The sequence below is a fragment of the Coptis chinensis genome, chromosome 9 (assembly GCF_015680905.1).
Source record: "Coptis chinensis isolate HL-2020 chromosome 9, ASM1568090v1, whole genome shotgun sequence".
Taxonomy (NCBI): domain Eukaryota; kingdom Viridiplantae; phylum Streptophyta; class Magnoliopsida; order Ranunculales; family Ranunculaceae; genus Coptis; species Coptis chinensis.
In genome coordinates this window covers 7,468,058-7,494,535 of record NC_141464.1, presented here as the reverse complement: position 1 = coordinate 7,494,535, position 26,478 = coordinate 7,468,058, and the positions used below count along the sequence as shown (strand labels likewise).

General features: G+C 40.3%; 1 protein-coding gene across 6 annotated transcripts in view; it reads left to right on the top strand.

Moving 5' to 3' along the window:
• Nucleotides 1-4,119: 4,119 nt before the first annotated feature.
• LOC147474633 (uncharacterized) overlaps nucleotides 4,120-26,478 on the top strand; it is a 30,424-nt gene continuing 8,065 nt past the window's right edge. Inside the window, exons 1-5 of one of the 6 annotated variants that reach the window (XM_086584370.1) lie at nucleotides 4,132-4,422; nucleotides 4,512-4,561; nucleotides 8,949-9,030; nucleotides 9,177-9,217; nucleotides 11,743-12,054. In XM_086584370.1, the coding sequence (XP_086440496.1) occupies nucleotides 4,224-4,422; nucleotides 4,512-4,561; nucleotides 8,949-9,030; nucleotides 9,177-9,217; nucleotides 11,743-11,865 (495 nt within the window). In that variant the 5' untranslated portion in view covers nucleotides 4,132-4,223 and the 3' untranslated portion in view covers nucleotides 11,866-12,054. Of the gene's footprint in view, nucleotides 4,423-4,511; nucleotides 4,562-8,948; nucleotides 9,031-9,176; nucleotides 9,276-11,742; nucleotides 12,055-26,478 lie in introns of those variants that run through there. The other 5 variants (XM_086584372.1, XM_086584371.1, XM_086584373.1 and 2 more) reach the window with 5 other exon arrangements.

Here is a 26,478-nt window from a genome sequence, read left to right as displayed (position 1 = left end):
TTTCCACCAATGACCTTATCTATTCGGGGTTAGCCTCTATTCCCTGTTGTGTCACAATATACCCCAGAAATTTCTCAGTGGTGACTCCGAATGTGCATTTCTCTGGGTTGAGTTTCAAATTGTGCATTCGCAGTATCCTGAATGTCTTCCTCAAACCCTCCAAGTGTTCTTCCTTTGACATGCTTTTCTCCACCATATCGTCTATGTATATCTCAATTCTCTTTCAAATTTTTCCCTTAAACATTTTCTCCCCCAACTGCTGGAAAGTGGCTCCTGCATTTTTCAACCCAAATGGCATTCTCGTATAGCAGTAAGTACCCCCTTCCACCATGAAGGACGTCTTTTCCTGGTCCGGGCCATACATCGCAACTTGATTGTATCCTATGGATGCATCCATAAATGAAAACATTTTGAACCCCGCAGTTTTGTCCACCAACTCATTTACTCGCGGCATAGGATAGCTGTCCTTGGGGCACTCCAAGTTTACATCCGTAAAGTCAACACACATTCGCACCTTGCCATTTTTCTTTGGGACCACGACTATATTGGATAACCAGTCTATGAACTCCACCTCCCTCATGATTCCCGCTCCTTTCAGCCTGGCAACCTCCTCCCGGATTCCTTCGGCGTACTTAGGTCTCACGCTCCTCATCTTCTGTCTTACTGGTTTCGCATCCTCCCTTATATGCAGTCGGTGACATGCGAAATCTGGGTCCAAACCGGTGATATCTTCTATCCCCCACGCAAACACATCCTTGTTCTCCGACAAATATTGTACCAGTTTACTTTTCCACTCTTCTAACAAATTCGACCCTATTGATGTAAATCTCTCTTCTTCGCCTGCCCCCAGATTCACTACCTCCACTTCATCTAAAGTCTTTGGACCCATCACGACCTCCTCCTCCCCCTCCACCGCCCCGCACTGTAATTGTTATGCCTGCCTTTTCCTGGGGTTCAATGACTCTACTCTCGGTACATGGACCATTCTCTTAACGGTATCCTGATGACTATTCTTCAAAGCCACCTGATCGCCGCAGACTTCATACATTCCCATCGAAGTGGGGAATCGAATAACTTGGTAATAGGTCGAAGGCACCGCTTTCATTTCGTGGATCCACCTCCTTCCTAGGATCGCGTTGTATTGGGAGTTGGAGTCGACCACCATAAATCTTGAGAACACAGTCACAGGCCCTATAATCACTGGTAGCAAAAGCTCTCCCATAGGCTCTGTGACACTCCCATTAAACCCATACAAACTGGACCACGGCGGCCTTAGTTGCCCCGGATCGATCCTCATTTCATCTAACGCTCCCCTAAACAGCAAGTCCACCACACTGCCATAATCAATCAGTACCCTTTTCACCATGTAATTGCCCATTGCCACCGTAATGACCAACACATCTTCATGTGGAGTATCGACGGCTCGGAGATCTGCATTGGAAAATATAATCTTATCTTCCCCATTCAATGTCCCTACACTATATCGTGGTCCTATGTTCGACTCATTGACTTGCTGAATACTTGCTGTCCTTCTTACCTTATCTCTGTGGGCGTTGTGACTCAGAACTTCTCCACTAAAAATAACATTGATGGTTCCCAATATTCTCGTTGGAGCTGGCATTGGCTCCACATTCGAGGCCTCCACTATAAATTCTCTCATCATTCCCTTCTCTATCAACCTCTAGACCAACCATTTCAACGCATAACAATCATTAGTCTCATGATTGCGTACCTGGTGGTACGCACAGTACGGCTTGTTTGGCATTTCGGCAGGTACGGTTCGCGGTCCCTTGTACCCTTGCATGTTCTTGATCACCGGCAATATCTCACTCAATGGCCTGTTTAAAGGCGTATGTTCTAGCTCGCGGTACGGCTTCCTTTCCTTTTGTTTCCTTCGCGCTATCTCCCTACTCCTTTCCGGACGCGATGTATGTCCGCGATATCATTCATTACCTCTGTCCGCCGACTCTGTCTTTCTGCGATCCCCTTCTTTCTCTATTGATGACACTGCCTTTGCCACCCTCTTAGAATCCTTCTACATTATGTCCTCGTACCGAATATAATTCTCTACCCGCGGATATAACTCGTGCAAAGTCGCGATCTTATTCTTGGCAACGGACTGATGGACCCTTGTTCCAGGCCACAGACCTCTTTCAAATGCTATCACTACCGTCCTTTCATCCAAATTCTCCACCTTCAAGGTCTCGGCCTTGAAGCGGCACAAATACTCTCTGACCGATTCCACAGACCTTTGTCTTACATTAAACAAGGCTGCGATGTCCACAGCCCGCTTTTTTTTATATATAAAATGATATATAAACGCCTGCTCCAACTCTTGGAAGTTAGTTATACTCTTGGAAGGCAACTGATAATACCAGTCCCAGGCTCCCCTTTTCAAGTTGGCCAGGAACATCATGCACCGCAACCCATCATACCGCGCCTCTTGCCAGAGTGGCATCTGTTGCCTAAAATGATGAATGTGATATGCTGGGTCTCCTGTTCCATCGTACCTTTCAAACCTTGGTTGATGGAACCGTTTTGGCACCTCCGACGTCCATATCGTATCCGCTAGCGGGTTGCAGTTCAATCCAGCCACTACCTGACTGGTTGCACCTATTTGATTCTTCGTCTGTTGAAGATTTGCCTCTCGGTCGTTGTTTATCATCTCTTGGACTTGCTCCATTGTTAGCCCAGCCACGGGGTTTTCTACCAGATTCGGTCCGTGCTCCTCCCCATCCTCAGCTCTCTCACTCTCCGACCCCTCACTTAGCTCTTCCCCGACCTCTTCCTCCACCCTCTCTCTTTCTCTTCTCAGCTCCTCATTCTCCTCTCTCAGCCTCTCAATCTCTTCTCGCATCAGCCGTGTTTCTTTCGCTGCTCGACCATCCTCTCGTTCCTCCCCTTCCTCAATCATTGCTTCTGGCATCGCTTCCTGAACCCTCACCTTTTTTGTCTACCCGCTGCTCTCTTTGGTGCCATTTCTATGATGCTCGTATGGTCCCCACAGACGGCGCCAAATGTTGTTTCTATATCATAGCTAAACATACTATTCACCCGACTTTTTTACACTATTACAATTTTCAGCACTATTTTCTCACTTCTCCTCTTTATCTGCCGCCCTCCCTCTCTTTCTCGGCCTCCTCTTCTCTTTCCTCTCCTCTTCTCTTTTATTTCATCCCTCACCCCTTTCTAGCCCTCCATCTGTCCCCCCATCTTACGACCCTCTTCATTCTACGTATAGGGTTTTCGTACCGTGACTACGTGCCTTTGCTCCGATCCTGTGCACCGCGGCTAAGTGTCATAAGCTGACCTGGGCGCATCCGACCGCTGATATCCTTGGTCTCTTATCCTACCACCACAATAACTTTAACATGCAAAAGGGCAAAAGGCTTTAAAAAAAACAATAAAACGAAAATAGATATATAGAAGTTTATAACTTTAACATGCAAAAGGGCAAAAGGCTTTAAAAAAAACAATAAAACAAAAATGGAGATGCAGGGATTCGAACCCTGATTATTCAAAGCTGCAGCTGCTTGAACGACAGATATCTTTTTGCAAGTTTTGAGCTACATCACCGATATATTCTTCCAATTAATTTTCTTTATTTCGAACTTACCGCAGAATTTAGGTTCTCCACGTATTTGTTCAGTTTCTAATAAATGACTCCCACTGTCCCACATATGGCTTGGAAGGCGCGTGCCCAATGTTGGCTCCTGAGCTCACGTCTAGATTCCTTAGACCTTAGTAGACCACTAGACCCTGTGTCATCAAATCTTCAATGCTAGCTAAATTGCCTCATTTAATTTGTTCAAACTATGAAACTAATCAGAGCATGTATTGCTAACCCAGTTAACATCGTAAGCCAAGTATTAACAGTTAACAACCACATTATTTTAGAAGTTTAACATGCAAAAGGTTAAAAAAAAAGGAAAAGGAAAATTGGAGATGCAGGGATTCGAACCCTGATTATCCAAATCTGCAAACTGCTTGAACAGGATTCATATAGCAAGTTTTAAGCTACATCTCCGATATATTTCACTAATTAATTATATTTATTTATGGCTAATAACTCTTTCCATATTTCTGAAGTGGACTTGGCGCCAAAGTAACAGACAAACCCAAAGTGACGTGGTCAGTTAGTTACCAGAAATCACAACGGTCACTCACGAACACAAGTCAGAAGAATGCTTTGCTTATTAAATTATTATTATTGAATTACTAAAATGGAAACTAGTTCATTTCCATCAACAATTTTGTTTGGCACACATAATAATTATACTAGCATTCATAATAGTAGAAATAATAGAATCAAACTCTCAAGTCAACCGTGCAAAATCCGCGCAATCAGTGAAGTGGCTGCAACCACTACTGCTGATCCGGCTCAGGTGGAGCTAACCTGGGAAATAGTCGTTGGTGCTCTAGGTATGTAGCTAGGATCTTTTTCTTTATCACTTAAAAAAACAAAACCGAATCGTCCATCTATAATTTGTTTGGAACGTGTCTTTTTTCAGCTGGTGTTACACCTTTTGTAGTTGCTGGGATTGAATTCAGTCAACGGATTGTAAGTTTCTTTTTAGCTCCACTTAAAGTATGTTAATTTCGTTCAATTAATTCTGTTGTGCCTTCTGACATTGAAATTATTAGTTATGCAAGGTTCTGTATTCATTTGAAAGTGAAATTCTGAGTGATGAAAAAGTCCAGACTGTTGGGAAATTTCAGAATTTGGTTTTAGCTAGTTTGCTTAGTTTGGAAGTCTGAAATTTGCGTGGATTAGATATCATGCATTGAGAGCGTGGGGTGGCTTAAATTTGTCTTGAGAACAAGATTGGTTCATGATTTATGGTTCTCTGTAAAGAAAAACCAGTAGGACATCAACGTGATATGTCATATGTGTCGGCGGTCAATTTCTAATACATAACAAACAGGGCAAGTGTACCTTCCAATTTGTAAGAGAGGTGCGTGTGAAAAACACTTAGCTTGTTCCTGTTAGCTCTACAAATTTCTACAACTGTTTTCGTGTTTTTTTCATCGTTGTACATTCCGGTTTCAACACAGACTCGAGGGTGTAGGAAAGTGTGTGCGGAAATAGGTGCATACGGCATACCTATGCAACTTTTATGCAGTTTGGCATTTTGCACAGACAAGTCTCTTCTTATTTGTGTGCTTTAGCTGTGATAATGTGCCGGCAATCTGATTATCTATTCACAAGAAAGCCAGTACTCAATGCATTCTCTAGAATCTTCATAAACCAAGATTGATTCCTTAAGGAGCCCTTTTCTCAGTTATTGAAAACTCTTGTGAAGTTGGAGCAAATCGGAAAAGCAACTGTAGAATCTGCTGTATGTTGAGAAACAGTTTCTCATTTTCAAGAGCAGGTTAATACATTACAAAACCACCACCCCACCAGGAATTGCTCATGTAGCAGTTGGAAGGACTTAGAACTGGAGTTAATTGGGCTAAAGCTGTGTCTTAACCTCCAAAGCTCTTGATGGAATTATACTGCATATAGAATGACTGTAATTAGGCACTATTCAATTTCACTGGTTCAGTGACGGAAGAATGAGTTCATACTGCAGAAGCAGCTTTTTACTTGGATACGGAGGATGGAATATATATATTGCTGTGTTTTCGCGGACCAAAATGTTACTAGACGTTGTTTAGGTAGTCTCTGACCATGCAGTTTTATCCTCCAGACATTTTTCGAAATGAGTTGATATACACTATATCACCAGTTCTCCAATAGATAGAAACTGTGGAAAACTTTTTTTTTTTTGCTAGGTAAGCTGTATTATATTATATTAGAAGGTAGATTACATGAATATAAAAGGAAGGATGGAACATGCCTCCACCTCTCCTTGTTCTAGCCAGTCTGCCAATGCTTAACACATCGTATTTTCCAGTACTAAACTTAACAAAACCTAAAGTACACAGAGTCCGGGTTTTCCAGCTTATATAGCCAAGGAGGTCTTCCCACATACACCTCCATCACGCCCATACTAATACTGGTGCCATGTCTTGCAGCTATGTCAGCAGCAAAGTTTGCTTCCCTCCAAGTGTGGGATATCAAACGAAATCCGGTTAATAAACTGCGAGTTCCCACCTCTTCCTCACCGCCATGGCACTTTGTTTGATACAAAAGCCAACATAGTCGCTGTCTTCGAAGTCTGTTTCCACCCAAACTTGCTTCCATTCTCTAGTAAATGCCATCTCCATGCTTTCCAATATTGCACAACATTCTCGCCCAATAGCTGGTAGACAAACCCAATACTTTGCTCAAGGTTAAAACAACTCTTCCCAAATGGTCTCAAAAAGCGATCCCCAACCCGAAGTTACACGGTTTCCTAAAGAAGATCCGTCGGTGTTGATCTTGATATGAGGTTCGGTGGCGTTATCCATTGGCATTCCTTGATTTGAGGTGCTCTTCCTAGCCTCAAGTTTGCTCCCCAACCATTCATGACCATCTTCTCCCTTTCACTTTGTTTGTAGTTATGACCCCCGAGAGATGTCTGCACAAACAACCTGTGAACTCACAAATTTCTTGCAATAATTCAGATCAAGCTTTGTATTATCAAAGTAAACTTTGTTTCTATGAAGCCATAGACTAACCATACCCCTACAACAAATTGCGCCCCCCATATATGTCGAATGGTCGCATCTTGCATCCTTTAGCCATAGAAACAGCTTCTCGAATGGACAGAAAAGTGTCTCTGAACCCAAACCTTGTAGCAAGCCAAGGCCACAAACTCCGTGCAAAATCACAAGCCCAAAGTAGGTGCATCAATTCATCTGTATCCTTGAAGCACATACAACACACTGATGCAATACGAATACCTCTTCTTTGCATTTTTGCGTCTGTGGCAGCACAATTATGCAAAAGTTTCCATGATGTTGCGGCAGTCCTCAGATGCACATAACCATTCCGCAGAATACTATGCCACCCAATTTTATTCATTTTTTCTCTAACCTGAGCATAAGCCGAACTGACAGAAAAGACCCCTTTCGAGTCAGGGCTCCAAACTATTTGATCCTCATCCACTGAAGGTGGTACCTGAAAGGTCACCATCTCAATCCCATGGTGCTGCAACAAATGTATAAAGTTAACAGGCAGCTTCCACTGATCCCCTTGAATCAACATACTTACTGTAGCTTTGCATTCTCTGATAGCTTCATGAGGTAAGTGCAACACTTCTTGTAATGACTTTTCCCCTATCCATTTATCCCTCCATAAGTCTATTTTTTTTCCATCCCCAACCACCCATTGAATTCGTGAGGTTACTTCTAGCCATGCCCATTTTATAAACCCCCCATATAGATGACGGTCTATAATATTTTATCATTTGTCCATGCTTATTAAACCTTTTAGCTTTCATGAATTGAGCAAAGTCATCCTCTCCATTAATAATCTGCCATGCTAACTTCATTAACATACTCAAATTCACCTCCCGTAGTCTCCTTAAACCCCCTTCATCAAAGGGTTTACAACACTTGTCCCAGCTCACGGTAACCACTTTCCTGCAACTAGGGTCCCCCGACCACAAGAAGTTCTTTAAGATAATTATACGGTAGTTTTGGTTCATGACATGTCTAGAACTTTTGTACATACCTTTGTACCTAGATCCTAAATTGGGGTGGCAGCATTAGAGCACCTAACTCTAAGAGTCCCCATATTCGAAGCACCTATTGGAGTGAAAGCAAAAGCGAGTTTGGGAGCTGGAGGATCTTCTCTTCTAGGTAGAATGTAGATAATTATCATACCTAGATTGAGTAGAGTAGATTGACTGTAAAGTTTTTAAGGTGCTCAGATCTTGGGGAAATAACGTCAATCGTGGTGTCTGCCATTGTGTTATACGGATGCTCTGATCCGAGTTGAATAGTTTTACAAAGTGCAAAGAACATGTGTGATTTATTGTCATCCTTTCTCATATGGAAGTTCCCACCCAACCTGTCTGAAGGAGAGAACTTGTCAATGATTTGAGTATTGAAATAAGAGATTTATCAGCGTTACTGAAAATTGTTTATTGTCCATTTTTACCTACTCATCGCATGTCATATAATTATTTCAGGAATTTATTATGGAATTGAACATTGCTTGTAACCATTGTAAAGGCGTGATTTAGCTTTCCTTTACAAATACAGTTGGATGGGAACTGGAAAGGGTTATTATTGGGACCGAGTTCGGTTTAGGAGCGAACTGCCTACGTATCTTACTCTTGATTTGCGAGGGAGAGAAGAATCAGGTCTGGCATAGTTCATAGGAGGGGTATTTATAGATGTTGAGAGTGAATCCTCGCCCACCACGTGTAAAGTGTATCACGAATGAGGGGTCCCGATTAAGGAGTCGTGAGAGTACTGTCTTTATAGGTTTGCTGTGATGATGTGGATTGTCGGCCCCAGGCGAGTAGCTTTATGGAAGTGGTCGATGGTCGAGGCGTTGATTTGTACATGTGCATCTCTGTTCATGATTGCTTCTAGAAGATAAGCTGAGTCACGTTATAGCCTATTTCGCGTGCTGGCGCGAACTATTCTAGAACGTTCACTTATCTTGGGGACACGATCTGATTCTACAGGTCGGTGAGGTATTTCCATCATGTTGAGTACGCGCCTGATATTCTTAAAGGAGGATATCACTCCCTTACAACCATGATGCAAAATGCCTTTTTGGGGGCAAAGTATCAATGCCTTTAGAATCCAGAACTTCAGAAAATTACACATGGAGTGCCTGAATCCGTCAGATACGGAAATTTTGGTTGCCTTTTGTTCTATGCTTGTAACTTCAAAAGATGTGTGTACGTTAAACTAGACATGTTTATAGCTGCACTTTAATGTCCTTCTTCAAGATCTTGCCTACTTTGGTTGTCCTTCATCTTCTACCTCCATATGTGCCATACTTCTATTAGAAGTTCCTAACACGTACAAGATAGATTTTAACACAATATCATCTATTATAGGTAGCACAGAGAAGATGTGGGGTTTGTAAAGGATCAGGACTTGTTCTTAGGGACAAGTATTATTTCCGCTGCCCTCGCTGTGGTATGGTTTAACATCTATTCTACTCTCCTCATTTCTTTATCTATATTTACATTTTTCTTAATACGGAAGCAAACAGAAAAAATCACTTTAAAGAAGGAAAATGCATGATAATTTCATCTGTGTTTTATGTTATTTTGTACATGCAGGTGGGTTTCTTCCTTGGCAGTCCTGGAAAAGATTCTTCCAGGTCAAATAAAGTTTTTGTATGCCATTTTACTTCATTCCAACAGCCTGGATTTGTACTTGTAAAGTTTCTTCCCATGTGAAAGTTTTCCTGTATATGCATTCGATATAGAAGTTTTTTTTTTTGAAAAAGTTATGGGGTTAAGGCAGACCCCCACCGGTTTATATTGCAAAAGGGTAAACCTTACAAGCCTCCCTAAGAGTTAGATCATTAAAAGGAGGCACACAAAGACTAAAATCAACATACTATAAGCCTAACATATACCTGAGATCACTAGACATGCTACAATCGAACCCTAAAAAAGTAGAGATAGGAATCCTACTTCCTAGTCATGATATAGAAGTTAAACTTTAATATCTTAAGCCATCACAACACTATTGATGTACAATGTTATCCATGTCTCTTCCCGTAAGTATCAATGCTATCCAGTTCCATTCTATGTTAATATATATTGAAATGAATTTCTTCGTCTGAAATTGTACATTTTTGCCTCCCTCTGCACTCAGGTGCCACACTTCTGAGATCTAGTTTGTAATATCTGCAATTTTGCATGTAATAAACCAACTGCATTTGTCGAGAACATCTTCACTAACGAAAACAACTTGTTGGAAGCCATTTCAACCTTTTTCTAATGCACTTCGAGGTCTACTTAAACAAATGTACAGGTTATCAATGGGGAACTTAATTAACTTAGATTGTCGAACTGATTTCTGACGTAACGGTATGAAATATTGATCAACGTTCAGCTTGTACCAGCATTATATTGATGCCAATTTTACGTAAGTTGTTGTATACATGACTGTGTGGGAGAAGAAAGAGAAGGTGCTTCGCTTCGGGCAAGACCAAGTTGGTGGCTACCGGGGTTCCGAGGTCGACCAAGGCAAGAGCGCGGGTCGCGCCTTGAGCAAGACTAATTGGAGTGCGGGGTGCGCCCTAGTCGGTTTTGACAGAGATTTGTTAGATTCATATGTTTTCTATAAAGGAAAGTCTCCAATCCTTTTGGAAACTATAGACACGAATATGCACTCATGTTGTGCTATATAAACACCTCTATAACACAAAAACAAAACCAACCAACCAAGCAATAATATCTATTTCTTCTCCCATGGACGTAGGTTGCCGCAATGGCACCGAACCACTATAAATCTTGTGTTTTGTCTATTTAATTAGTTGTTTTAATTCTACATGGTATCAGAGTGGAGCGCTTAATCCCTTCTCAAAATCAATCTAGATAAACACAATACACTATGTCCGATCCAAACCCAAAGTCAACAGAGACTTATTCTAATCCTGGTTGGAAGCTGTCGTCGATTCTCTTGAATGGAACGAACTATATACCTTAGTGTAGGGCTGTTTCGCTATCGCTTGGTGGAAAGAGGAAATTAGGGTTCATTAATGGTGCAAAGGTGTGTCCTGCCATTGATGATGCCGAATATGAGAATTGGGTTTCCAATGATCAGCTTGTTCGATCTTGGTTACTCAATTTTATGGAGTCTACTATTCCTGGGATTTTTACTTTCTCTGATTCTACGAAGGAGATGTGGGACTCAATTGAAGATTTATATGGAAACCAAAACAATTATGCCCGTGTGTTTGAACTTCAATTCGCAATCGGTGCTTTGCAACAAGGTGAGAAGACTTTTACAGAACACCTTGGGAATTTGAAGAAATTGTGGGATGAATTAAACATATATCATCCACACACCACTGATGCGAAGACTCTGTTGAAACGGGCTGAAGAGGATAAAATCTTCACAGTATTTCGTAGTCTTAAACCAGAATATGAAAATCTGGAAAGCAATATTCTAATGGAAATTACTCTTCCATCACTTGCTGTTGTTTGTGCAACTATTCAGAGGGAGGAAACAAGGAAGAAAACCATAAACTCCGAGGTAAAGTCCTCAATCTCTGAATCTACTGTATTACTTGCAGAAAACAATTTTAGAAAGAAGTCACAGGGATTTGAAAAAGGTAAGGGAAAAAGGGAACCGTCTCACTATGATCATTGTGGAAAGAATTGGCATAACAAAGACCGTTGTTGGGAATTATATCCACATCTTAAGAAGGAAAAGGAATTGTCTAAGAAAGAGCATGCTGCTGTTGCCGAGACATCAATGTCCAACTCAAATGTTAGTCATCAGTTGAGTCAAATTCTCCAACAACTCACTAAGTCCATATCTTCTAGCAAAGGTCAGTTTGCCTCAGTGTCAGGTAATTTACATGCCTATTTTACTATGCCAGAAAACAGTAACTCATGGATAATTAATCCAGGGGCTACCGATCATATGGCTAATTGCCCTGCCTCTGTCCATAATTTTGTGTCCAAAACTGAAAATCATAATATTTCCATAGCCAATGGTTCCACCATTCCCATTCTAGGTAGTGGTCAAGTGAATTTTTTTTATCAAAGTCTTAAGAGTGATGCTCTAGTTGTTCCTTCATTCCCTATTCAACTTCTATCTATTGGAAAACTTACCAATTCTTTAAATTGTGATGTCATTTTTTCTCCTAACTCTGTCGTCTTTCAGGATCGAAAGTCGAAGAGGACGATTGGTGAAGGAATTTATTCCAATGGACTCTATTTGTTGAAGTCGCATAAGAAGGCATGTCAAGCTAGTGATTTACTTAAAAGTTGTATTTTGCATAAATGACTTGGGCATCCATCTAGTCATGTCCTGTCAAATTTGTTTCCGCATGTTTCTTTAAACTCTGATGATGTTTGTGATGTTTGTCAATTTTCTAAACAAACTCGTTTATCATTTCCAAACTCGAATTCTGTGTCAAATAAGTTGTTTGAGTTAATTCATTCTGATTTATGGGGACCTGCTCCCGTTAATTCTTATGATGGCTATAAGTATTTTGTGTTGTTCATTGATGATAAATCTCGTGCTACATGGTTATATTTATTGAAATCGAAAACTGAGGTTGTGGATCAGATTCAAGGATTTTCATACTATGATTACTAACCAGTTTGGTGCTAATATCAAGATGTTTAGATCTGACAATGGCACTAAGTTTTGTAAAGGTATGTTACCTGAGTATCTTCGTAGCCAGGGGATAATTCATCAAACTAGTTGTGTTGGCACACCTCAGCAGAATGGCGTGGCTAAAAGAAATAACAGACACGTTTTGGAGACCACTTGTGCTCTTATGTTGGGCATGAATGTTCCTAAGCACTACTGGTCTCATGGCGTCTTAACTGCTGCCTATTCGATTAATCGTCTTCCCAGTCGGGTTCTTGGTTTTAAATCCCCATTACAAGTGCTCAAAGCTAGGCCGCTGGATCTCTCTCATCTGCGAGTGTTTGGGTGTGTATGTTATGTGCATCAGCAAGCTATTTATCGAGATAAATTTGATGCTCGAGCTAATTGATGTGTGTTTGTTGGGTTATTCTACCACACAGAAAGGCTACATATGTTACAATCCTGTGACAAGGAAACTAGTTGTCTCTCGTGATGTCCGATTTGTGGAATCTGAAGCTTTCTTTCACAATTCAGCTGTGCCTGGGAATCGGTCCCAGGGGGAGTGTTTGGCAGATTTGGCACCTCTCCTAGCTATTATTACAGCTGATCCCTTTCCTCTCCCAGCAGTTGGTGAAGGCATTGTTCCTGTCCCAATGGTTGGTGAAGGTATAGTTCCTGCCACTGAAGAATTAGGCTCTACTGAAGCAAGGGCGCGGGTGCGCTCCCAGACTAAGTATATTGAGGGAGGGGCGCGCTCTGGTGATCCACGACATCCAGTAGATGGGGCGTGGGCACGCTCCCAGGATGAGCAAACTGAGGGTGGGGCGCGCTCTGGTGATCCTCTAGCTCCTCCAACTCCTCCAGTTTCTAGACAATCTGAACGAGAGAGACGACCTCCAGTACTCTCAAAGATTACTATAAATCTAATAGAGAACGACATCCTCCAGTGACTCACATGAATTTTTATTCTTTGCATGATGTTATATATCCTCTACAGGAGTATATAACGTATGCCAATATCACTTCATCTCATCATGCTTTCTTAAGTACAGTCAAAGACGTGCAAGAACCCAAGAACTTTAGAGAAGCTAACTCTCGTCCAGTATGGAGAAAGGCGATGCAAGAAGAACTTCGTGCTCTAGACAAGAATAAAACTTGGGATATTGTTATGCTACCGTGTATGGAAAGAAAATTGTTGATTGTCGGTCGGTGTTCAGAAACAAGTTCAACAGTGATGGTTCCTTAGAGAGGTCTAAAGCTCAACTTGTTGCAAGGGGATTCACCCAAACTTATGATCAGGACTACAAGGAGACTTTTGCACTAGTTGCAAAGATGAATATGTTTAGAGCTCTTATATCTCTAGCTGTGAATCAAGACTGGAAATTATTTCAGATGGATGTGAAAAGTGCATTCTTACACGGAGATCTTAAAGAAGAAGTGTATATGAGCATCCTACCTAGACATCCGAAGGAGACTAAGGTCGGATTAGTATGCAAGTTAAAAAAGGCTATCTATGGACTTAAATAATCTCCACGAGCGTGGTATGCCAAGCTCAGTTTTGCTCTAGCTATGACCGTCCTTAAGCGAAGTGATGTTGATCCTTCCTTATTTGTTAAATCTAGCAGGTCAGGCTTGGTTATTGTTCTTATTTATGTTGATGACATAGTTATCACAGGTGATGACCTTATCGAGATTTCGAAGCTCAAGGAGTTACTACACAAGAAGTTTGCCATCAAGGATCTGGGAATTTTGAAGTACTTTCTTGGGATCAAAATTACTTATTCAAAAAAAGGTATATTTCTAAATCAAAGAAAGTATGTGTTGGATATTTTGACTGAAGCAAGAAAGCTGGGGGTAAAACCATCTGATTCTCCAACTGACAGTGGAGCCAAGTTGGACAACACTGGTGATCTTCTTACTGACATTGGTCAGTATCAGCGATTAGTTGGTAAACTAATAAATTTAACTATTACCCGACCAGATATTTCTTATGCAATAAGCTTGGTTAGTCGTTTTATGCATGCTCCAAGGACTCCACATATGAATGCAGTTTCTAGAATACTACAGTATCTGAAAGGGTCACCAGGTAGAGGTATTTGGATGGGGAAAAATGGGCATACATCTATTACTGCTTACACAGATGTTGATTGGGCAGGATGTCCAGTTGATCGGAGGTCTACTTCCAGTTATTGCACCTTTGTGGGAGGTAATTTAGTCACTTGGAAGAGCAAGAAACATAATGTAGTGGCTCATTCTAGTGCAGAAGCTGAGTACAGGGCTATGGCTTCCATCACCAGTGAAATCATATGGCTTCGCGCTCTTCTGAAAGATTTGTGTTTTGGGTTGCATCTGCCAACTACACTTTACTGTGATAATCAAGCTGCTATGCACATTGCTGCAAATCCGGTGTTTCATGAGAGAACTAAGCATATCGAAATTGACTGTCATTTTGTGTGTGAAAAAGTACAGTCTAACATTGTCACTACCTCCTTTGTTCGAAGTGACCAACAGCTTGCAGACATTTTTACCAAGGGACTTCCGGCTTCCAATTTTCATGATGTTCTCTCCAAGTTGGGTTCGCTGGATATCTTCGCACCAACTTGAGGGGGAGTTTAGGAGAATAAACATAAGGCACGGGTCGCACTTTGGGCTAGGCCAAGTCGAGCGCGGGTCGCGCTGAAGGTACTGGAGGTCGACCAAGGCAAGAGCGCAGGTCGTGCCTTGAGCAAGACAAATTGGAGCGCGGGGCGCGCTCTAGTCGGTTTTGACAAAGATTTGTCAGATTCGTATGTTTTCTATAAAGGAAAATCTCCAATCTTTTTGGAAACTATAGACACGAATATGCATTCATGTTGTGCTATAGAAACACCTCTGTAACACAAAAACAAAACCAACCAAGCATTAATAATCTCTCTTTCTTCTCCCATGGACGTAGGTTGCCGCAATGGCACCGAACCACTATAAATCTTGTGTTTTGTCTATTTAATTAGTTGTTTTAATTCTACAGACTGCGTGAACACATGATAGAATTGAACTGTGTGAAGTGAGAAAATTAAATGGAATGGTAACTTCACACCACAGCCCTTTCAGACTTTTCTTAAGGATTTTGATTAAGTGCAACATCCATATGATAGAGGAATGCAAACCAAATCAACACCTAATATTTTACTTTTTATTTTTTTTTCACCTCAATATTGATATTAAAAAAAAATATGAAATACCATATTCTTGTATAGGCTTCAGGAAGAGACCCCATGCTCAGCTCCATAACCAATTTTGCTAAGTCATGAGCCTCCCTAGTTCAATTCCTACTAACTCATGAAAACTTAGTCTACTCAAACAGTCTACTCAAACAGCTAAGAGAGATGGCTTCTACTTCATCCTCTCATGTTATGTCCTGGAGCTTTTTGTTCCAAAATGGTGGTGTTGCTGATACAAATGTCCAACTTGAATGGTTTGAGGCTGAAGAGATAAATGGAATCACAGAAATTCTAGACTCCATAGTTGAAGAAGGTAAGAACATATGGAAAGACCATCTTGCTGGGTTCTTTATAGATCATAGACTCCCGTTTCCCCTGGTTAAAAGACATTTGGATTTAGCATGAAAAACAAAAGCCTCTTGTGTTATATCCACAAACAAACAACTGTTTTATTTCAAGTTCTCAAATGACGAAGATAGGAGTATGGTTGTCGATAGTGGACCAATTTTCATAGTAGGTAGAATTTTCATTGTAATGCCATGGTTTGAAGAAGTAGAATCACAAAGGGAAAACATTTCATCTCTTCCCATCTAGGTAAAGCTTACAAACATCCCTAAGCAACTTTGGTCCAAGAAAGGTCTAAGCTTTATTGCTAGCAGATTAGGAAAGCCACATTGCTGTGATGCGGCTACTCTCAAGATGCAAAGACTTGATTTTGCAAGGGTCTGTGTAGTAGTCTCAAGAACCTCAAAGTATCCTAAAAGTCTAAACTTTCAACTGAGAAATGGTAAAGAATTGAAGATTGGAGTGGAGTATACTTGGATCCCCCCCCCCACATGTTCTCACTGTGTAAAGTTTGGACATAACACTAATAAATGTCCACACAAACCAGTGAATGCAAGACCTCAAACTCAAGCCACAATCACTACTATTCCCCCAGTGTTGACAAGCGACGAGATCCCAATCAATGTAACCAAACAAGAGGTGACTCCACCATAAACTTGTAATGTTACCAGTAACGCACCTGAAGCGATTGAGAATATGAACCCTACGACCACAGTCATTGGAACCATACAAGTTAATCAGCCGCAAGCTAGTACTACCACTAGTAATACCCCTCAAGTCGTCCAGAATAGTCACCCTGCAGCCGCTGTTGAATGTAGTAATAGATTCGGTAGCCTTGAAACAATTTCAGAGATTTTGCCATATACTACTGCTCAAGAGACAACACCACCAACAGAAAACCAGATACCTTTCTGTTGAGAACATGGTATGTACCAACTTTTAGTTGAAGAAGGGAATGATGTGGAGGATGACATCTCGGGAGGAGAAGCAGAGATTTTTGGGGATCAAATCCAAAAAACTAGCATTAGTAACACAACTGATGCTACTTTGAAACAATTGTAAATGTAATTGTAATGTAATTGTAAAAGCTTGTCAAGAACAAAGACAGAGGCCAATCTTTTATAATGCAGAAGATGACAAAGTTTCCTAAATACTAGAATATCCTATGTTACAAATATGGAAAAAAATAACCAATGAAATCAAAGAAAATATCTCATATACTCTCCAACACGCCCCCTCAAGCTAGAGCGAAGATATCCATCAAGCTGGAGCGAAGATATCCATCAAGCCCAGCTTGACAATGGAACGCTTGAGCAATGAGGGTCCAATTGGCTTGGTGAACATATTTGTTGTCTGGTCTACCAATCGAACAAACACTGGAACAATAACACTAGCTTTGACCTTCTCTTGTATAAAATGTATATCTACTTCAATATGCTTCGTTCGCTCATGAAGCACAGAATCGGAAGCAAGCATTATGGCTGAGTTGTTATCATTGAGCAACTTGGAAGAAGGTCTTACTGGAAAACCTAACTCATCATAGAGTGAACGTAGCCAAATAAGCTCATAAGTCCCCTGAGCCATCACATGATATTCGACGTCTGCAGAAGATCTGGAAGTAATATTCTATTTCTGACCCTTCCAAGATATCAAGTGTGACCCAAAGAAAGTATATAAACCAGATGTCGATCGTCTATCTGTCTTGGAACCAACATAGTCTGCATCAGTATAACAAGACAACCCCGACTGTCTACCTGATGCATAAAACAGACCAAGTCCTAGACATGACTTGAGGTATTTCAAGATATGACAAACAGCATCCAAGTGAGATGTACGAGGAGCATGCATAAATTGACTAACAACTCTAACCGCAAAGGCTACATCAGGCCTGGTGTTAGTCAAGTAAATCAATCTCCCAACCAAACGTTGATACTGAGATGGATCAAAAAGCAGTTCTCCAGACTCAGATGAGAGCTTTGTATTAGGATCTATAGGTGAAAATGCTGGTCAGCCTACAACCTAGCATGCCCGTGTCTTTCAACAAGTCTAGAATATACTTCCTCTGAGAAAGAGATATCCCATGTCGAGAACGTGCTACCTCAATACCTAAGAAATAGCAAGGGGGACCCAAATCTTTCACATAAAATGCCTTACTCAGATCACATTTCACCTGAGCAATACCAGGAATGTCATCGCCTGTAACTATAATATCATCAACATACACAAGAAGTAGGACACGGTGTCCAAACTTGTTCTTTCGAGCAAAACAAGTATGATCAGATTGGCAGCATATGAACCCAAGAGACAATACCACCTGCCTGAAACGGGAAAACCAAGCACGCGGTGACTGTTTCAACCCATATAGAGATTTTCAAAGACATGTACAACACACTTTCCCAGCATACTCCCCCTTACCGCGAAAACCGGGTGGAGGATCTATATAAATAGTGTCAGTGAGATTACCATGGAGAAAAGCATTCTTCATTTCCAACTGACACAAAGGCCAAGAATGAGATGATGCCAAAGAGATCAAGACACACACAGAGAGGAAAGTTTAGCTACCGGAGCAAATGTATCACCGAAATCCTTACCAGGAATCTGAGTAAACCCCTTGCAACCAACCATGCCTTGTAACGATCCACAGTACCATCTGCACAATACTTAATAGAAAACACCCATTTACATTGAATTGTTTTCTCACCAAGTGGTCGGGAAACCATATCCCATGTGTGATTTTGTTCCAGTGTTTCCATTTCACATTGCATTGTAGCAACCCAGTGGGGATCATATAAAGCTTCAAAAACAGATCTAGGAATGGAGATAGAGGATGTTCTAACCAAGAAAGCTCAATAAGAATCAGAAAGCCCCTGATAAGACACAAACTTGCTAATAGGATGGTAAGTACAACATGTAGTAATGAGACGATCAGTCGAATGTCTGTCCCGTGAAAACTTACAAGATGGTGGTGGTGATGGCGGCGGCGGTGGTACTGGTGATGCAATTGGTGATTCATATGTAGAAGTCGGCTCAGCAACAATATCAGAAGTCCTCAAAGAAGATAGACACGGATCAGAGGAGTCAGGCATAAGTGGCGGTGGTGGAGCCTGAGGGTAAACCTGTTTTTGCTCCTCAAATAGATGAGAGTCATTATCAAACACAGGTAAAGGCAGAACGGGAATAGAGGTGTCCTTCGCAGGTAAAGAAGAATCTGATACAAGCGGTCTCTGTAAAGAGGGATTACTTCCAAAGAAAGGTGTATCCTCTAGAAATGTAACATCCATAGTATAATGCAACTTTTGTGCTAAAGGATCATAACACCGATATCCTTTCGAGAAATGAATGTACCCTAGAAAGATACATTTAATAGCTTTATCATCTAACTTTGTTCGAGTAGGGCTCCAGTTTTGTACGAAACACACACAACTAAATACTCTGGGAACAATCAGGATGAAGAACATGGAGAGGGGATTTACCATGTAAAACACGACTTGGAGTGCGGCTGAGAAGATGCGCAGCAATGAGAACAGCCATATGCCAATAAGATTTTGGGACATTCATGCCAGACAAAAAACAACGAATAACAACCATGAGACTCCGATTTTTTTGTTCAGCAACTCCATTCTGCTAAGGCGTGTAGGTATTAGAAAGTTGTTGAATAATGCCCAACTAATTCAATTGAGACACAAAAGCATCTAATAAATATTCCTTAGCATTGTCAGAATGAATGCCTTAACCACAACATTATACTGAGTCTTAATCATCTGAAGAAATTTGGTAAAAGAGGTAAGCACCTCATATTTTTTCTTTAGTAGATAGACCGAAGTACATCTACTATGATCATCAATAAAAGTAACATAATATCGATCCCCTAACGAAGAGTTCACTGGAGACGGTCCCCACACATCTAAGTGGATAAGATCAAATGCACATGGTGAGCGATGCATTCGAGAAATATAAGTAGAACGAGTATGCTTAGACAATTCACATATATGACAATGAAACTTCTAAGATTTGCAAGCTCTCATCAGATCAGGAAACATCAAGCAGAGATATTGAAAGTTAACATGTCCTAAACGAGCATGCCACAAACTCACAGACTATAAAGAGAAATCATGGGAACCTTGTTCTGGCAACACAGATGCTTGCAATACAGTGATAGGTGTAGATGGCATAGTCCATCATGCTCAAACCCACTACCAAGAATTACCCCATACCACAGTCTTTTATAAGACAACGATCAGAAAGAAAAATTACTGCACAGTTCAAACTTTTTGCTAATCTACTAACCGATAACAAATTCATAGCAAGTTTAGGTACATGTAGGACAGACTGCAGCGTAATAAATGATGAAAAGGGAATCTCACCTTTACTAATAATAGGGGTGGATGACCCGTTAACTAGACGTACATATTGATTATTAGTATTGGATGTAGTTGATGTAAATAAATTTGACTCGCCCGTCTTATGATCACTAGCCCCTGAATCAAGGACCCAAGTAGGTGGAGTAGTATATGTATGTGAGGCATACATAGCAACAGGCATACCAGAATTCCGCAAGTAAGAACTCTGAACCAAAGAGATAAGCTGATCAAGCTTAGAATTCATCTGACGAAAATCTATTGAAGCAGATGGATTAGTCATCTCGTACTAATCAATAGCAAATCTCGCGGACCACAGTAAAAATTCATTGAAATGAAGCAACCAAACAAACACTAAAAAGAAATAGTTGTAGTCAGGCTACAAAGAAGCTAGATACAAAAATTTCGATGGCAAGAAGAATTTGCTAAAAAACCCACGACCACTAATACTGCTATCAGATTACCGCAGATAGGAATAAAAGATGCAACTCCAAGAAAAAAAATGGTTTAATCTTCAAAAAAGACACGACCAATCATGCTTATCGATACCGATCACTACGGTAGGCAAGAAAGAAATAGAGACGTGTTACGTACAGTCTTGTACTGCGTCAAATAGATATGAAGTTGCATCAAACCGATCGAACTATGGAAACCCATAAAGAACCCAGCCAGTTTGAGAGAAAAAAAAATGATCTCCAGTTAGTATTCTCCAACATAGAAGCACCGACCAACATGTGACCTTGAGTGCAAAAACTTATCAGCAAACAATGATATATTTTGTCTCCTAGTTGTTAAACAAAAAGGGTACTCTTTAACTTTGAAGATAGCAAATCAGTAAACTTTAGCATGTGGAAGAACACTCTTCTCTGCCAAAAACAAAGTACCACAACTCCAAATCTTTTCTGCCTGAAAAGAAAATACGACTATGAGTCTATGACACTACCGAGTCGTCTAAATCGATGATTGATTGCTTCCGTCAATAATTTTTCGCCTTCTAACAAAAAGAACAAAAAGAAATGTAGATTTGATTGGATCGAGACATTGCTCTGATACCAAATTGTAAATGCAATTGTAATGTAATTGTAAAGGCTTGTCAAGAACAAAGACAGAGGCCAATCTTTTATAATGTAGAAGATGACAAAGTTTCCTAAATACTAGAATATCCTATGTTACAAATATGGAAAGAATAACCAATGAAATCAAAGAGAATATCTCATATATTCTCCAACAAAAACCAACACAACCCCCCGAAAAGCAAAAGCAACAAGAAGAATTCACCTCCAATAGCTCATTACAAGAAGAAGTATGTCTCACAGAGCCAAAAGGGGAAGGACACTCCACCTAGCATTGAGCGGATTGTCAGAGGGAAGTCCAATGCACGAGGCAGGGGTAAACATTAACCTGTCTTCACTTATTTATGACAAACTTTTGTGTGTGGAACATCAAAGGTCTAAATAACCCTACAAAAGCAAAGGAAGTTAGGTTGTTTAGAGAAGCTAATAAGATTAGTCTCATGTGGTTACTTGAAACTAAAGTTAAGTAGGATAAATATGATTTTTTGAGCAAGTTATGCTGGCCTTCATGGAAATCTATACATAACTATAGAAGCAACATCTCTGGTAGAATATGGGTTGCTTGGGATGACAGTGTTGTTAATATTGAAAAATTCCATGAAACTTCACAGTTGATGCATTGTAAGGATTCTTTCCTTCATAATCTTAGCAGTCTCATATTAACTGTGATTTATGCAAGCAATAAACCTGATGACAGAGACCTTTTGTGGCATGATCTTTGTTCTTTGAGTAGAAACATTAAATCCCCATGGTGTGTGTTAGGGGATTTCAATAATGTCTTATACTCTTTTGAGAGAATAGGCTGTGAACCAGTGCACCCTAAAGAAACTAGACACTTTACTACATGCCTCACCTCTACTGGTCTATATGATATTAAAGCTACATGTTGTTTCTACACTTGGACAAACTATAGTGATGATTCTTCTAGGAGATGGTCCAAGATAGATAAATGCCTAATAAACTGTGAATGGACTTCCTCGTTTCCCAATTCACAAGTTGAGTTTCTCACCCAAGGCCCATCAGATCACTCGCCCATTCTTTTATCCATCCTTGATGCTAAGAGAAGCAAACAACCTTTTAGATTCTGTAATTCATGGTCTTTACACCAAGAGTTTGAACCAATCCTTCTAAGCTGTTGGAGCACACCTCTGCAAGGTAATCCTAGCTTCATTCTTTCAAAGAAACTCAAGATCTTAAAAGGTTCACTAAAGGGCTGGGCAAAGGTATATTTCCCTAATTTCAAAAGGAAGAAAGAAGCAGTACGAACTGACCTCAATCTTGTTCAACTACAACTGCAAAGTAAACCACTGGATCCAACACTATGTGCTTTAGAAGTGAGAGCTAGGGCACAATTGAGCTTACTCATTGAGATGGAAGCAATAGACCTTGTACACAAAATTGATTATGATTGGATGCTAATGGGTGACAGATGTAATGAATACTTTTACAACTCTATAAAGGAGAAGAAGGGTCGAAGTTCAATCTGGCACATCACTGATGATCAGGAAAATAGGATTGAAAGACAAGAACCAATTTCTGAGGCCTTTATCAAATTCTATACTGAGTTGCTGCTAGGATCTCTCTCAACTGCTTATTGCACGGCTGATTTAATAGAAGGGATAGAAGTCAGAAATGTTATAGACTATGTCACTGCAGAAGAAATCACAAAGGAAATTAGTGGAGCTGAAATCCGAAATGCTGTGTTTTCCATAGAAGACAACAGAGCTCCAGGTGTTGATGGTTTTAATGCTTTCTTCTATAAGAAGTACTGGGCTATAGTTGGTGCTGATGTGATTAAAGCAGTGAAATTCATGTTCACTACAAAGCATATACATAATGGTACCAATTCTACCATCTTGTGCCTTATTCCTAAGAAACATAATGCTTCAAAAGTAGGGGACTTTAGACCAATTTCAAGCTGTAATGTCATTTATAAATGTGTGGCTAAGATTCTTACTTGCAGAATGAGCTCCTTTATTTCATCTTTGGTTTCTTTGAATCAATCTGCTTTCATCCCTGGAAGAGCAATATAAGACAACCTCCTTCTAGCTCATGAGCTCATTCGAGGTTATAACAGAAGTCACGGTACAAATAGATGTGCTATTAAGGAGGATCTCACAAAGGCTTATAACTACATCAGTTGGCAAGCACTTGAACTTATGCTCAACAAGTTCAAATTTCCTAGCTTATTTGTGGATTGGCTCAAGATGTGTTACATGACTCCCACTTTTTCAGTTCTTGTCAATGGCACCCCTTATGGCTATTTTGAAGGAAAAAGAGGGTTGAGACAGGGTGACCCAATATCACCCTACCTTTTTGCTCTAGTCATGGAGTTGCTAGGTGGTCTTTTGCAAAAGAGTGCATGCTCTAGAGACATTAAATTCCACTCGAAATGCAAGAAACTCTCTATAGTACATCTCTACTTCGCTGATGATGTAATGCTTTTCTGTAAAGGCGAGGTGGACTCTATTCTGGCTATCAAAGATGTTCTCTCCTCATTTTCTAGTGCTACAGACTGGACATAAATGTTAGTAAAACCACTTTACTAGCAGGGAGCATGAGTGATGCAGGAGGCAAAGTACTTGCAAATTTACTTGGTGTTGCAATCATAGAGCCTCCTATAAAGTATTGGGGATTCCATTGACCTCTACAAGGCTTGGAATTAGGGAATGTCTACCCTTGGGGGAGAAGTTAACTTCCAGAATTTCTGACTGGAAGAATATGACACTTTCTTATGTAGGGAGACTCCAATTGGTACAATCAGTACTATCATCTTTTCACACATATTGGGCACAATCCTTCATACTCCCCAAAACTGTATTGAAACATGTCTCTAGAGTTTGTAACAAATTTTTATGGCCTAATCCAACTCTTAGAAGGAAAATGCATCATGCTTGCAATGAAATTCTTAGACTCAACAAAGATGAAGGAGGCCTTGGTATCATTGATGTCAAAGTTTGGAATAAAGCTGCATACTGTGGACTCATATACAGGCTGGCGAGCAAGGAAAGCTCTCTATGGGTCAAATGGACTCGGATGCATCAGATAAAAGAAAAGCACTTTTGGACCATGAGAACACCTACTGATTGTTCTTGGGCATGGCGAAATATATTAAAGTATAGGATATATGCTTTAAAGTTCTGTCAGGTCCTCATTGCAAATGGCAAAACTACATCCTTCCAGCATGACCCATAGTGCTCAGAAATTCCACTTCTGTCAAATGCTCAAGCAAGATTGCATTTTGTAGTAAATGACACAACAAAGGTTGCAGATTTCATTGTCAATGGTCGATGGTTCAATATCATCACCAATTTATCTCAATGTGAGCTCAAATCTATGATAATAGGAACTCCTATTAATTCTTTGCTACCAAATGATCAGTTAGTGTGGACTACTACAAACAATGAAAAATACGCTGTCAAATCTACCTATGTAGCTCTTAAGGCTATTCGAAGGAAGGTAAAGTGGTTCAAAGTTGTTTGGGGTAAGCTCGTCATTCCCAAACACTCTTTTACTACTTGGCAACTCTTTGCAGGTGCGCTTCCTAATCAAGATAAACTGATGCAGAAAAATATCTTGAATCACTCAAGTTGTTGTTTATGTGACAGTAATGCCAAAGAAAATTCACATCACTTGTTTTTCGATTGTTCGTTCACAAAACAAGTGTGGTCATATGTGAAAGCTCTACTTGGCTGGGAATCTGCGGTTAAAACTTCTGTGTCAGAATGGTATAATATCTTTAGAAGGTGTAGGGGTGTCTCTAAAGAAGGTGAAATTGCAAAAGCCTTGATATGTGCAACGGTCTACTAGATTTGGCAAGAAAGAAATGCTAGGAGGTTTAGAAATCAGAGTATTACACCTCAATTACTCTACTGGAGAATGGTCAAGACTATGAAGCTGTATTTGCAATCTACAGTCAAGGACACCACTGATAGTATTGTTACAAGAGAGTTTATGCACAGAATAGGTTTGCAAGTGAACTACGTCCCCTCAACATTCATTGAATGCTCATGGATCAAACCATGAGAAGATGAAGTTATGTTGAACCCAGATGGATCAGTCACTGCTAGCAGTTGTGGTTATGGAGGTGTCCTACGGAATAGAGAAGGAGCTGTTCTTGGTGCTTACACAGGGAGCTCACTAAATAGATCCGTCACGTTTCAGGAGCTATTGGCTGTTGAGAAAGGACTTGAGTGTGCACTTCTTATGAACTTTCAGAAAGTGAGAGTAGCTACTGACTTGTACAGAGCAATGCAGATCATTCAAAGTAAGGAAACTATCCTGTGGTATTGCCTGAACCTTCACGCATCCATTACCCTCCTCATCAACCGACTGGAGAAATTCAGTATACAACACACATACAAGGAATGTAACAAGCCAGCAGACTACTTGTCAAAATTATGTAATATCAATTACATAGTTTTTATGTATATCAATCACCCTCTTGATGCCAAACTATCAGAAATGATAGATGATGATGCAAGAGGCCCCATGTACCAAAGGTTTCAAAGTTAATGCAGGTTGGGGTCTACCTAACTCCGTAACCAATTCGAAAAAAAAAAAAAAAAAAAAAAAAAAAAAAAAAAAAAAGCTAAGAGTTTGCTAGATATTGAGTACTACATTCTCACATCTCCAGTTCACAGATGGTTGCTAATTATCACCATAAGTCCATAACTGTCTTCTAATCTCCCCAGAATAGGATAGATTCCTTAACATGTCTGACAGCCAGCATCACTGTAACTTCTGCACCCAGTAGCTCGAATAGCTTCCTCTGTTGAATTAGCTCTAAACCTTTTGTATGCAGCAGCTTCAATTCTTCCTCCTTTATCCCATAATACAACACCATAAGCTCCCACCTTCCTTTCTCTACAATAATAAGAAGCATCAAACCCAACATTAGTATATTCATTCCAGAAGTAGTTCTAATATAAAATTATGTGCATTAGGGAGATGCGTATTTGTTGGATTTGTCTATGCTTCATCTTCAAAGACCTGCAGACATTTCTCCCATAGTGCTTCTTAGGATTTTAACCCTTACTCTTCCTCCATTTTCAAACTTGATAGAGTTCATGTTGTCCCGAATCACCTACAACAGAACACAAGCATAGATACCTTCATACCTAACTGGGCCACCCCAACAGAGATGATGTTCTGTAACAAGAATAACGAACAGAAGGAGCATAGTGGCATTACCTGAAAAACAATTTCAAGCTGCAAAAAGGATGAGAATAACATATGAAATTAAGGAAGAGGTTCTAGTCAGTAGTCATCCATTCGTTGGCACTGACAACAAGAACGAGGTGGGTATAGAGGAAAGAAAAGTGG